This window comes from Mus caroli, chromosome 8 (assembly GCF_900094665.2).
Source record: "Mus caroli chromosome 8, CAROLI_EIJ_v1.1, whole genome shotgun sequence".
Taxonomy (NCBI): Eukaryota; Metazoa; Chordata; class Mammalia; order Rodentia; family Muridae; genus Mus; species Mus caroli.
The window spans coordinates 86,007,351-86,018,698 of record NC_034577.1 but is presented as its reverse complement, the minus strand read 5'-3'; the positions used below and the strand labels follow the sequence as shown (position 1 = coordinate 86,018,698).

General features: G+C 49.5%; 1 protein-coding gene across 5 annotated transcripts in view; it reads right to left on the bottom strand.

The window, feature by feature from the left end:
- Positions 1 to 1,346: 1,346 nt before the first annotated feature.
- Positions 1,347 to 11,348, bottom strand: part of Nlrc5 (NLR family CARD domain containing 5) — an 86,153-nt gene continuing 76,151 nt past the window's right edge. For 3 of the 5 annotated variants that reach the window (XM_029480352.1, XM_029480353.1, XM_029480351.1), the window contains 9 exons: positions 7,138 to 7,221; positions 6,823 to 6,906; positions 6,632 to 6,709; positions 5,875 to 5,958; positions 5,721 to 5,792; positions 5,395 to 5,478; positions 3,568 to 3,651; positions 3,123 to 3,206; positions 1,347 to 2,647 (listed from right to left, as the gene is read on the bottom strand). In XM_029480352.1, coding sequence (XP_029336212.1) covers positions 2,551 to 2,647; positions 3,123 to 3,206; positions 3,568 to 3,651; positions 5,395 to 5,478; positions 5,721 to 5,792; positions 5,875 to 5,958; positions 6,632 to 6,709; positions 6,823 to 6,906; positions 7,138 to 7,221 — 751 coding nt within the window. In that variant the 3' untranslated portion in view covers positions 1,347 to 2,550. Of the gene's footprint in view, positions 2,648 to 3,122; positions 3,207 to 3,567; positions 3,652 to 5,394; positions 5,479 to 5,720; positions 5,793 to 5,874; positions 6,081 to 6,631; positions 6,710 to 6,822; positions 6,907 to 7,137; positions 7,222 to 11,348 lie in introns of those variants that run through there. The other 2 variants (XR_003837390.1, XM_029480354.1) reach the window with 2 other exon arrangements.

Sequence of the window (11,348 nt, the reverse complement as noted above, 5' to 3'; positions counted from 1 at the left end):
TTGGTAAACTTCTTGGATCCTCTACCTGCTAACTTCCTGCCCGTGTTTGCCAGGTCTGCCCCTATTCTGGCCTGATAAGAGTGTCCTGGTATGACACTTGTGTTTGGCACTTGGCCGGAGGACTTTCTCCTCGTGCTTGGTGGGATGCCAGAGACAATGCAGAGGGCCAAAAAGGTCAGAACCAAGTCATCCTGGTGAGCCACAAGTATGCTTTGACATACCAAGCGCCTAGCCATAAATGGCCTTCTTTCTCCTTAGTTGTTCTGGGAAATTACTGGTGGGCCAACCTGCCCTCTAGTGACACTGAGCCATAACTGCACCCTACTGGCTTGGCTCTTCACAATGTGGGAGGAGGAGGAGGTGCCATTCTATCACTTGGGGGCATCTCTGCATCCTTTATGATACTCAACCCTGAGAAATAAAGGGAGATAGAATATAATCATCACTTATTTGTAACAGGAACTTTCTTCACCTTGCTTTCCTGACCTCACTAGTTATCTTGTGTCTGTATATGTGCATATATATATATATATGTGTGTGTGTGTGTGTGTGTGTGTGTATGTGTGTATATATATGCACATATACAGACATGTATATATGTATATGTGTGTATAGATGTGTGTGTGTGTGTGTGTATTGGAGAGAGAGAGAGAGAGAGAATGTGTGCACGTGCGCACATAGTGCACATAGCGCAGGTCCAAGTTACATTTTCAGCCATGTTCAAAATGTGCCACACTCTTGGTCAGGCAAAAAGCAAAGAAGGGTACTTGGTGTTGTGTCAGGATGATAAGGGAGGGACTGTAGCAACCCGAGGGATGAGTGCCCCAGCTAAAGGTCACATCTGTGTGGCCCCATCAGAGTGGCTTTGCTCCTCCAAGTGGAAGGGCTTGACTGGCTCCCTGCACCCCCACCCCATAGTGTCTCTCATAGACCAGGCTGGCCTGGAATTTGAAATGTAGCAAAGAGAGACCTTGAACTTTGATTCTCCTCCCTCTATGGCCCATGTTCTATATGCATATGCTACCGTGCCGGGCTTTGAGCTATCTCTGGGGAAGTCAGAGTTGAGATATTTTATGTACAAGTTCCCAAATTGAAAACACTGATCAATTCATGAAAGAGTTTTAAGTATTATGTAAGTCAAGCAAAGCCGTTTCTACCACCTAAGCTTTGATAGCAGCCTCATGCAGCAGGTGAGGTACGGTGAGTTGCCTGTGGTCACGTGACCAGCAACTTCCACCCATTGCCCTTGCTAGTTCACTTCTGTCTGACTCTACAGTTTTCCAGTCCACAGTACACTTCAGACCTCGGAGAAGCAGGAAACTTACCAGATACCAGCTACAGGCATTTACATCAGACACCAGTTACATCTGCGTTTATTGATCATTTGATATGGAGTGTTGTGAGGTTAGCCTTTGGAAATTACAAAACAAAGCAAAATACCATGGAGTTTCAAGTGGTCTCTGAATCCTGCTGAGGTAGTGGGTAGGCTAGACCTCGTGGCCTTGCCTACTATCCTGGAAGTACTTATCCCTAAACCTGTAGCTTGGCTTTGTCCCTTAAACCAGGAAAGAAGAGATGAGTGTGAACTCTCCCAAGCTCAGGTTAACTCCTAAGCCTAGGCTGGAAGTCCTTGGAAGAACACGATTAACAGAAGAGAGACTTGAGGCTCAGGCAGGAGGGGACTTCATGCTAAGCCCTGGCATGTCCCAGACCCGGGACCATTGGGCCACTCAATACTTAACTCCCTCTCCTAGCACAAGACAAAAAGTTTCTCCAGAAGGTGCTTATAAATACTTTTTTTTTTTTTTTAAAGAAAAAAGGCACCGAGCATTGAGCTTAGGGCTTTACACATGCTAGGAAGCACTCTAGCACTGAGCCATATCCCCAGCCCTTTCTGACCTTTTGAGACAGGATCTTACTAAATTACCTTGATTGGCCTTGAACTTGCAATCTGTCTGCCTCAGATTCCTGAACAGCTAGCTAAAAGGCTGTTCATATACCATAGCCTATACCATTAGCCTAACTTCATGTTTTTAAAAATAATAATAAATTAGGTCTTGGACTTATCTGTGGTCCCCTGTCAAGCTGTGTGTCATGTGATATGGACATCATGTCATAAGTGGATTCTGATCATGTGTATTTCGAATTACAGTGCTAAGAGGCTATGACCAGGTGTCATGCCACAAGTTCCATGTAATTCTACATTTGACCTACTCTGAGTATGACCTTCCCATGTCAAGAGGTCATAGTGCACCATACACAGCCTTTCCTGTATATATGACCTCATAATACCCTCATAATGTCAATGTCCCATTGGTAACACATGTCATGTATGATATATGATATATGGCCCTCTTTTGGTCAAACAAAGCTCTCAGTCCCTAAGAATGCGCTCCCTAGGGACTGTGACAGGAAAAATGTGTTCTTTCCTCCTGGGGCATTCGTAGGATGCTGGGCACCAATTGAGGTTCTTCTGAGTCCCCTCTCCTGGTGGGTGATGTGGCTGTCACTGGACTGGACTCATAAGTCTTGAGAAGTCCGTTGGGTTCCTCAAAGAGTCTGCTGATCAATGATGAAGATGTCCAGCCTGGGTTCCTGGCTCTGCAGACTCTGGGCCACATCGTTAGGAATGGGGTTGTTCCAGAGGCTGTGGGCAAAGACATGGACCTCAGCTCTAGAGTTGTTCCCTCATCCTCTTGTCTCTGCTCCTAACCTCCCTATAGGGCTCTGAGATCACGGCCTAAAGGAGAAGACAGTATGTCACCCAGTGGAGGTCGTATATACCAGGGTAGTGACCTTAGTATGATACCCCCTTCCCACTGAGAGTCAGCTAGCTATGTCCCAGACAGACTCTGCCCTATCCAGACCTTTCATCCGCACCACCCTCCCAGGTAGATACAGATGAGGCTCGGAGACATAAAGTCACAGATGCAAAGTTAACACAGTTGGCAAATGGTGTAACTGGGATTTGATCCAGGTCTGCTGGCTGCCAGATTCCTGATGGAATAGTCCAAGTCCCTCGTGGATAATCCTCAACCCAGGCTCTGTTTCTCCCCATAGGAGGTTGCTTTAAGTTGAGGGATCTGTGTGGCCTTCCACTACAAGACCCAGCCCTTTGTTACCGAATGACTGGGACGCAGGATCCCTGGACCAGCCCTTGAGCCAGGAGTTGGGCTCCACGTGCTGTGATCCGGTTCCACTCCAAGCTTTGCAGTGGACAGTGGCAGGGCAAGAGGGAAATAGAGGCAAGCGTGAGGCTGGAGGCGGGGGAGGGGGTGTTCCTTCTCCATGTCCCATCCCAGGCAAGACAAAGTCACCGTTCCCCCCTACTACCAGCACTTAGCAGAGGTCTCTGACTCCCACTGGGACAGTAGAAAGTCTAAAGGCTAGAGCATGGGAAGCACTAAGCTTGGTAGGGCCTTGGAGCCAGCTTGGGACAGTGTTCCAAGACACTGGACACATTTCTGGGAGGCAGGAATATTCCAGTAACCTCTGGGCTTGTTCAGGATGAGGGTCCCTTCTGTACCACCCCCCCCCACACACACACACACAAGGGGATAATCATACTCCACTTTCTTCAGCTGTCCCATCTGCGGCAGGACCTGGGCCAACTCAGCAGCCACCTCATCTCCAAGGCGATTCCAGGACAGCCTGCAAGGTGGGGGGCAGGGAGGAAGCTCAGAGGTGGGAGGGCACTGAGTGGAAGGAGTGCAGTAGTTAATGCGCTAGGTGCCAGCAGTGGTGTGCACACGAAGTGTTAGTTACTCAGCCAGGTGCTTGAGTCCCCAGCCCTGAAGAATTCTCAGGGTACAGGTGGTTCCTTCCTCCCTGTCCACCCCCACCCTATTCCAGAGCATCATGTTCCTCAGAAACCACAATATGACGCAAGGTACGCCAAGCCAACACCTCGCTGCGATGCCCACTTCCCATGTGATAATGTGTGTCATAATTTAAAAACCTCCGCCAACGTTGTTTTTGCTTTAGGAAATTAATCTTCAATGGAAGCATATGTCTCTACTGTTCGAGAAGTCTCCCTGTGAAGGGATCTATAGGGAAAGTGTTGAAGAGAGAAGACAGCGCCATGTCCTTCCCAGGGGACTCAGTGCTTTGCTTCATTCCCACTGGCTCAAAAGGGAGGGTCACCGGTCACTGGTTATAAAGGGATGGCTCAAGATCAGCAAGTGCTGGCCTGAGGCAGGAGGAGGGGTTTGAAGAACCTTGAAGACTGAGGGTTTAGCTCCATAGCCTAATACTCACCTGATGTGCATGAGGCTCTGGGTTCTGTCCCGGAGACAGAAAAACAAACAAACAAACAAACAAACAAGCCAGGCGTGGTGGCGCACGCCTTTAATCCCAGCACTTGGGAGGCAGAGGCGGGCGGATTTCTGAGTTCCAGGCCAGCCTGGTCTACAAAGTGAGTTCCAGGACAGTCAGGGCTATACAGAGAACTCCTGTCTCAGAAAACAAACAAACAAACAAAAACAAAAAAACCCAAAACAAACAAACAAACAAGCCAAAACAAAACCAACTCCCCAAACTATTTAGGATGCAGACCTAGAAATCCTCTTGCACTCTGTGCGCTGTACTTTGAGAGTTAGAATTTTCTTCTCTATGCCCAGGGCCTCAAGCCCCAGCAGTCAGGTTTAATGATTTGACAGTACTGCCATGGTCTGAGGTCTGAGGCAGTGGGATGGCCAAAGGGGTCATAGCCAGTGTGTGAGGGGATGGCTTCTACCAGTTTCTGTCTTCTGCATTAGCACAATTAGTTACAGGCTAGAGAGATGCTCAGTGGTTAAGAGCACTAACTGCTCCTCCGAAGGTCCTAAGTTCAAATCCTAGCAGCCACATGGTGGCTCACAACCATCTGTAATGAGATCTGACGCCCTCTTCTGGTTCTTCTGAAGTCAGCTACAGTGTACTTATGTATAATAATAAATCTTTGGGCCAGAGCAAGCAGGGACTGAGTGATCAGGGTTGACCAGAGCGAGCAGGGATCCTAAAAATTCAATTCCCAACAACCACATGAAGGCTCACAATCATCTGTACAGCTACAGTGTACTCACATACATAAAATAAATAAATAAATCTTATTTAAAAAATAAAAAAAGAACAACTAATTATAGGTAAAGGCTTATAAAAGCCCCCCAGAGGGAAGGTCTAAGACAAAAATCCTTTGCAGACCAAGTGACCGATCTCCCTTCCCATTCCACAGACGAACTAGCTCTGCCCTGTGTCACTGGAGCGCATGGGGTAAGATTATGAGGCAAGAAAGGGCTTCGCATCTCCAGAAGGGAGGGCTGGCAGAGAGGGTGGGACAGCAGTAGCTCATAGTAGGCAGGGCCAGGTGCCTCTGGCATCCTTTCTTCCCGACCCAGAGCCCATCCAAGCACTCACAAGAGTTTCTCCAGGGCTGGGCAGAGTGTGAGGTTGGCAGCAAGGTGCCTGGCAGCTTGGTCTTCAATCTTGCATAACTCCAGGCTGGGATGGAATAGGGGTGACCCTCTGAGACAGGGACCAGAACCAGCAAGTGCCCTTTCCCCATAATGAAACCAGGAGGGACCAGAGTGACCTGGCCAGGGCTAGGGGGCAAGTCTTAGAAAATTATCTTTCCCCCATCCCTAAGTTCCATCTCTTCAGGGGCTCTCTTGAGAATAAGACTTCACTGGAAGAGATTCGTGGTCCTTCTGCAAGACCCCAGACAATCAGGGAAGGCTACTCACTCAATTTGTCTAAGCAGTGGGAGCCTCTTGGAGAAACGTGGGACACCTCCAGCCAGGTTATTCTCTGCGAAGCTGTGGGACAGGTTAGACACCAGTCAGAACTTCCCCAGACCCTCCCAGCCTGTCCCTCTGCCCAGGAAGGACCCCACCTCACCTGACCTCTTCTATGTGTGGGCATTGCTCCAGGGCCTGGGCCAGGCTCAGGGCCCCCTCTGGACCCAGATGACTGAATGGCAGGCTGTAGAAAGGGCAAGGTGAGAGGCGCCTCGGCCAGCTTTGGGGGTTGGGAGCCTTCCTTAAGCCTCATATTCTTGGAGTTGTGCCTCAGACTAGAGCATCAACCTTAGCTGGCCTTTGACCCTAAGGACCACAAAGGACCCAGTAGATGCCAAGGTCCCCAACTTATGGGTCTGGTACACTAAGTTCAAGGCTTGACTTCTTCTTCTACTAGGAAGTTAAGCTTTTCACCCTGTTTTTGGTCTTAGCTCTCTTTCTAGAATATAGTTCCTGTCTCAGAGAATCCCAGACCCAGAGCTGGATGGGACTCAGGAAGCCACCAACTTGACTTAACAGAAGATGGGACAATGCTCTTGTAGCTTTTTCACATGGCCTTTTGCTGACATTTTATTCAAACACCAGAGACTCGTTCTCAAGCAGGAACACTTGGGTTGGTGACATCTTTTACAAACGAAGAAACTGAGGCTCTGAAGGGGCAGAAACCTGGCCAGGGGCTCCCAGAGGCAACAGATAGGGTCGACACTAAGCTTAATCTGGGGAATGCGGAGTGGCAGCAGGGAGTGGGCCATGGTAATCTAAGGCTAAGCTGCTCAACCCCTGGCCTGCTTAGATCCCACTTCTCCTGGGTCCTCTCTCCACTGCTCTGTATGCTAATTGGCAGGGGGAACACTCACCACAGGACCCTGAGTTGTGGGGGCAATCTCTGAGCCAGCTCCAGGGCTGTGGGCTCCCCCAGATCATTGTTGCCCAGTCTAAAAGAAGATAGGATAGAGTGCCCAGTGTTGACAGCCTGCTCAGGATCCCACTCTGTCCGGTTCTAAAGGAACAAGAGGTCCAGGGGGATCCCACCTGGATAGAGACTCACTTGATCTCCTCCAAGTGCTCGAAATGGGTGAGAGACTTCACCAGCTGCACTCCCCCAGCTGGGCCAATCGCGTTCCCCGAGAGGCTGTGGAAGGGGAGCTTATTGGACCTTCTCTTCCCTCATCCCTCCCACAACATTTGCATAAGAGATGCAGCCACGCCTCCCTCCTGATGAACACAAAGACCCAGAGGACATAGGAGATGACAATTCTTGCCACCAAGACTGGGAGAGCTTCCCTTTTTCATTGCTGGCCCAGTGTCTCCCAGAAGCAGGGTAGAGTCCCTGCAGGCTTTTCTCGGTAGGGCTGAGACTCACTCAAATTTCCTGAGTTCTGGCAGTTTTGGCAAGATGGCAGCTAAGCACTGGGTACCCACGTCTCCAATCTGGTTGTAACTCAAGCTTGGGGAGAAAAGCAAAGATGAAAAACTATCAGGCTGCCTCCTGTCTCCCATCTCATCTTGCACACACCCCTTCTGGTTCGCACGTGAGTCTCATCATCCCACGTTTGGATAGGACTCCCAACTCTTGGTGCCTGCTTAGGATGTTCTCCCTGTTGTCTTCCTAGAATTGTTCCTGACTCTTGCATATCATCTAGGGAAGTCCAGGGATCTCCCCTGGAGTTGCTTATGCAGTGTGGAAGTGTGTGAAGGCATGAGAGTAAGAAATGAAGGGGGTACTTGAAGAGACACCCCAACCCCTTCAGTTTTTCCTGCCAAAGTTGCATGGGATCTGGGGGAAAGGCTGGCAACTTGTTCCAGATCCTCCAAGCTGTCAGTAACCCTGAAGAGTGTCAGAAGGCAGCAGCCACTGTCGCCAATGCCATTCCTGCTCAGCCCGGAGAAGCAGAGTGCAGACTCAGAGGGGAAGAAAGGCACCCTCCAGACTGATAAACCTATATTCGTCCAGAAACTCGTATGCCACTCACATATGAGCTTCCTCTAGAGGAAAGTGAGCAGAATAGTATTGGCTTCTCCCAGTGTCCCGGCTAAGAAACGGAGCAGCAGAGGTTCACAGTGACTCGCAGGCAAGGCAGACATGATGCTTCAAGCCCCCCGCCTGAAACAGTTATTATAATTCTTGTCTGCCTGGACCCCAGCAACAGAGTTCCCCAGGATGGCAAGTAGGTTCCCCAGTTAAGGCATCTGAGCTAAAATAGGGGGATTCCTCTGTCATCATTAACACGGCTAATTATGGCTACCACCACCACTACCACCACCACCATCACCACCACCACCACCACCCTCATAATTATTACTGTTGCCTTTTCTACTCCTGGAATGGTCTTGCTCGTATGAGAGGCAAGAGCTAAGCTAAACTAAAAGTAAGCTAAATTACCCAGAGAAATTATTTGTCTTCTTGTTCTAGGGGTTGTTTTCTTTTGTACATGAACTTGTAGCAATCTGCCTTGAAGCCAGTTGATTTTGGATCCTCTGTGCCCCTCAGTGCGTTAACCACAGGTCCTGCCAGAATCAGGCTGGGCCTCTGATGGAACCAAATGCCTGTGGCACCCCCGGGGCTTGTTTTAGCCACAATATTTAGTGTTTGCGGTAAACTACATCATAAGAGAGTGTGGCATTCTCTTGTCAAGTAGGCCGGGGTGGGGGGGTGTGATAATACAGGGGAGATTAAGTCTAGCCCCTCACTTCACAAAGTGCAATCTCTGGCCCTTAAAACCACCGCCACTGAGGGGTGCTCACTGGAAACACAGGATCTGGGCACCAGGACTCAGTCTAATTCTTATCTTAACAGGAATCTGCAGAGAAACCTATGCATATGAAGGGCTTCTATAGGGCACGGACCCCACCCAGCTATATCACTTTTGTATCCAGGAAGCTGGTGGCACTAGGAAGGAAGAACAGCAGGCACCAGCCCAAAAGGGGGCAGGGATGTCCCCAGAGGGAACCAGCACAGGTTCCGAAGGAGGTGTCTAATGTTCCCCTAATTATTCACCAAAGGTCCTGCAGTAGAGTCATTTGGCTTAGTCCTTGAATGAGCAAGGCCAGAGAGGAGGCTCCCAATGGTAAGAAACTAAGGCTAGAGAGAGGAGGCCGGATGAACTCTGCATGCCTGGGCTGCAGACTAAGGCCTTGTCCAGCTGGACTCATGAGGCCTCTACACTGAGCATACCCACAGCCCTCCAGTGTAAATCGTGAACAGCAAATTGGCACCTATACATTGTGCATGGACTATTGAGTCGCATGGCCAGTGGTTCTGTGTTCTCAACCACATACCTAAACTGGAGCTGAGCAGTAACAGAGATCATGTGACAGGAGCCAAAGACTGGGCTGAGGCCATCTTGAAATGTGGGTGCACTGTCATGTCCATTTTACAGATGAGGAACACTGAGGCTCAGAGGGGAAGGGAACCTACTCAAGGTTTTAAGAGGAAGCAGCAGCGGCAGCAGTGAGAATAAAACCTAAAACCTCAGGACCCCTTTCCAGGGCCCTAGCTATCTGTTCCCCACTGGCTGGTGGTGATCCCAAGGTCGCCAGCCTGAACACTGAAGAGAAACAAATGACAGTCTTAGCCAAGGCTTCTACAGAGTGAATGCGGCCAGCCCCTGCTCACAGCACTCACCAAGTATTATTATTTCACTTAATCCTCATAATCCCAGGAAATCAAAGCTCAGAAAGAAGACTTAGCCTAGAGCAGCGAAACGTGTGCCTAAGCCAGCATGGCGACGTGGCAGCAGGACTTGGCCAACTGCCTCCATTTCCTAGGGATATGGTTCTTAAGGACAGTGCTGAAATGACACAGCCTCAGCCAGCAAAGGCCATCAGCAGCCTATCAAGAGCCTATCCGCCTGAAGGGCCTGGCTCTAAGCAGGGTCCTCTCCCATAACCTGAGGAGGGTGTGAGGACAGCCGGAAAAACTGGCTGGGTTTGAGGAGAGCCACCAGTGGCAGAAGACATGGATATGACAGGTCTGGCTTTTGTACACTGAGGACCCTTCCCCTTCTTTCAGACAATGAGGAAGGACGTGGTAAGGAGCAGCCTGAGTGTCTGGGATTCAAGACAGAGAGTGATGGGGAGGACAATCCTCCCTACAGACCCACTAACCCCTAGCCCTGGCCAAGGCTTGGGGGTCACACAGGTGAATAAGCCAATGACCTTATTGGGTCTTTAAACCACTCATATAAAGCTTTGGGAAGGTTCTAGAAGGCTGAACAAGCCGCGAATATCCAGTGGTACCCAAGCAATGGCTCCATGGAAAGACGGGTAGGCTCTGGAAGGTCCAAGGTTTCCTAAAGTCTCCCGCCCATCCTCACAGTCTCCCGCAGATGAGCTAAGAGGGACAGACTAGGGGCATGCCATGTCACTATGGGCTACTGTTCAACTGTGTGAGCATGTGTGTGGAGAAAAATCTGGAAAACAGTTCACAAACTGCCTGTTGTGGGAAATTTTCTGAAGCAGTGTCATCTCTAGGGGATTTCGCCCTCTTTGTTACATATTTTTGAAATTATGGAGCTTTTTTATAACCAGGGTGTATTCTGGGTCATCAGAAAAACAGATTTAAAACAGAAAAAACGCAGTTAAATGTATTCACAAGAATGTGCCTGAACTGGGTCTGTATGCAGAATGGGACTATTTGGGGGCAGGGGGGTTGGGCTGTTTCTGGCTTCTCTATGAATTCGATGATTGCAAATTACTAGGAGAATAAAAGTAGAGAGTTAAGTTACTAAGAAACAACTGTGGCTGGCAAGACGGCTCGATAGATAAAGGTGCTCCATGCCAAGCCTAAGGATCTGAATTTGGTCCTTGAATCCCATTTAGTGGAAAGCAAGCTATTCCCAAAAGCTGTCCTCTGACCTCTGCATGTTCACCACAGCATATGAGCGCACACACGCACGCATGCACACACACACGCACACACACGTAATGTTAAAAGGAGGAAGAAAACTGTGCAGATGCCAGGGACACAAGAGGGGGTTCTACCCAGAGTTTAGATCCTCTCTTCTGTAACAGCATCTAAAAATGCCACCTAAGTCCAGGGAACAGATGATCTCACCTAGCCAATGAGTCAACTGGGAATTTAGGGGCAGGGCACATGACCATATGACCAAGCTCATTTCATAAGTCTCCGGCTGATCACAGGGATATACGTGCTCCCTTTCCATTAAATCAGAGGAAAGAAAGCTGCAGAGGGTGCTGGGTGGGACAACAGAGACCAGTAACTGGCCCTTGGAGCCAGCCAGGCCTGAAGTTAAGTTGCCTAGTAGTTTTCTATTAAAAAAGAAAAGGAAAAAGGTCAACCAAATCTTGCCTTGGCAGCTTCGAGCTGGGGATTATGTTTCCAGAAACCAAGCATTCTAATGACTCTCAGCTAGGCAGTGAAGTGAAAATGTGTGTGTGTGTGTGTGTGTGTGTGTGTGTCTGTGTGTTCCAGAGACTCAAAGGCGCATTCAGAGGGAGGGAGACAGAGATGCAGGGGCTCCGAGCCATGTTCTGTAGACCTCTCTGTATGAACCTCTCCTCCCTCCCTCCCTCCTCCTCCCTCCCTCCTCCTCCCTCCCTCTCTCCCCCCTC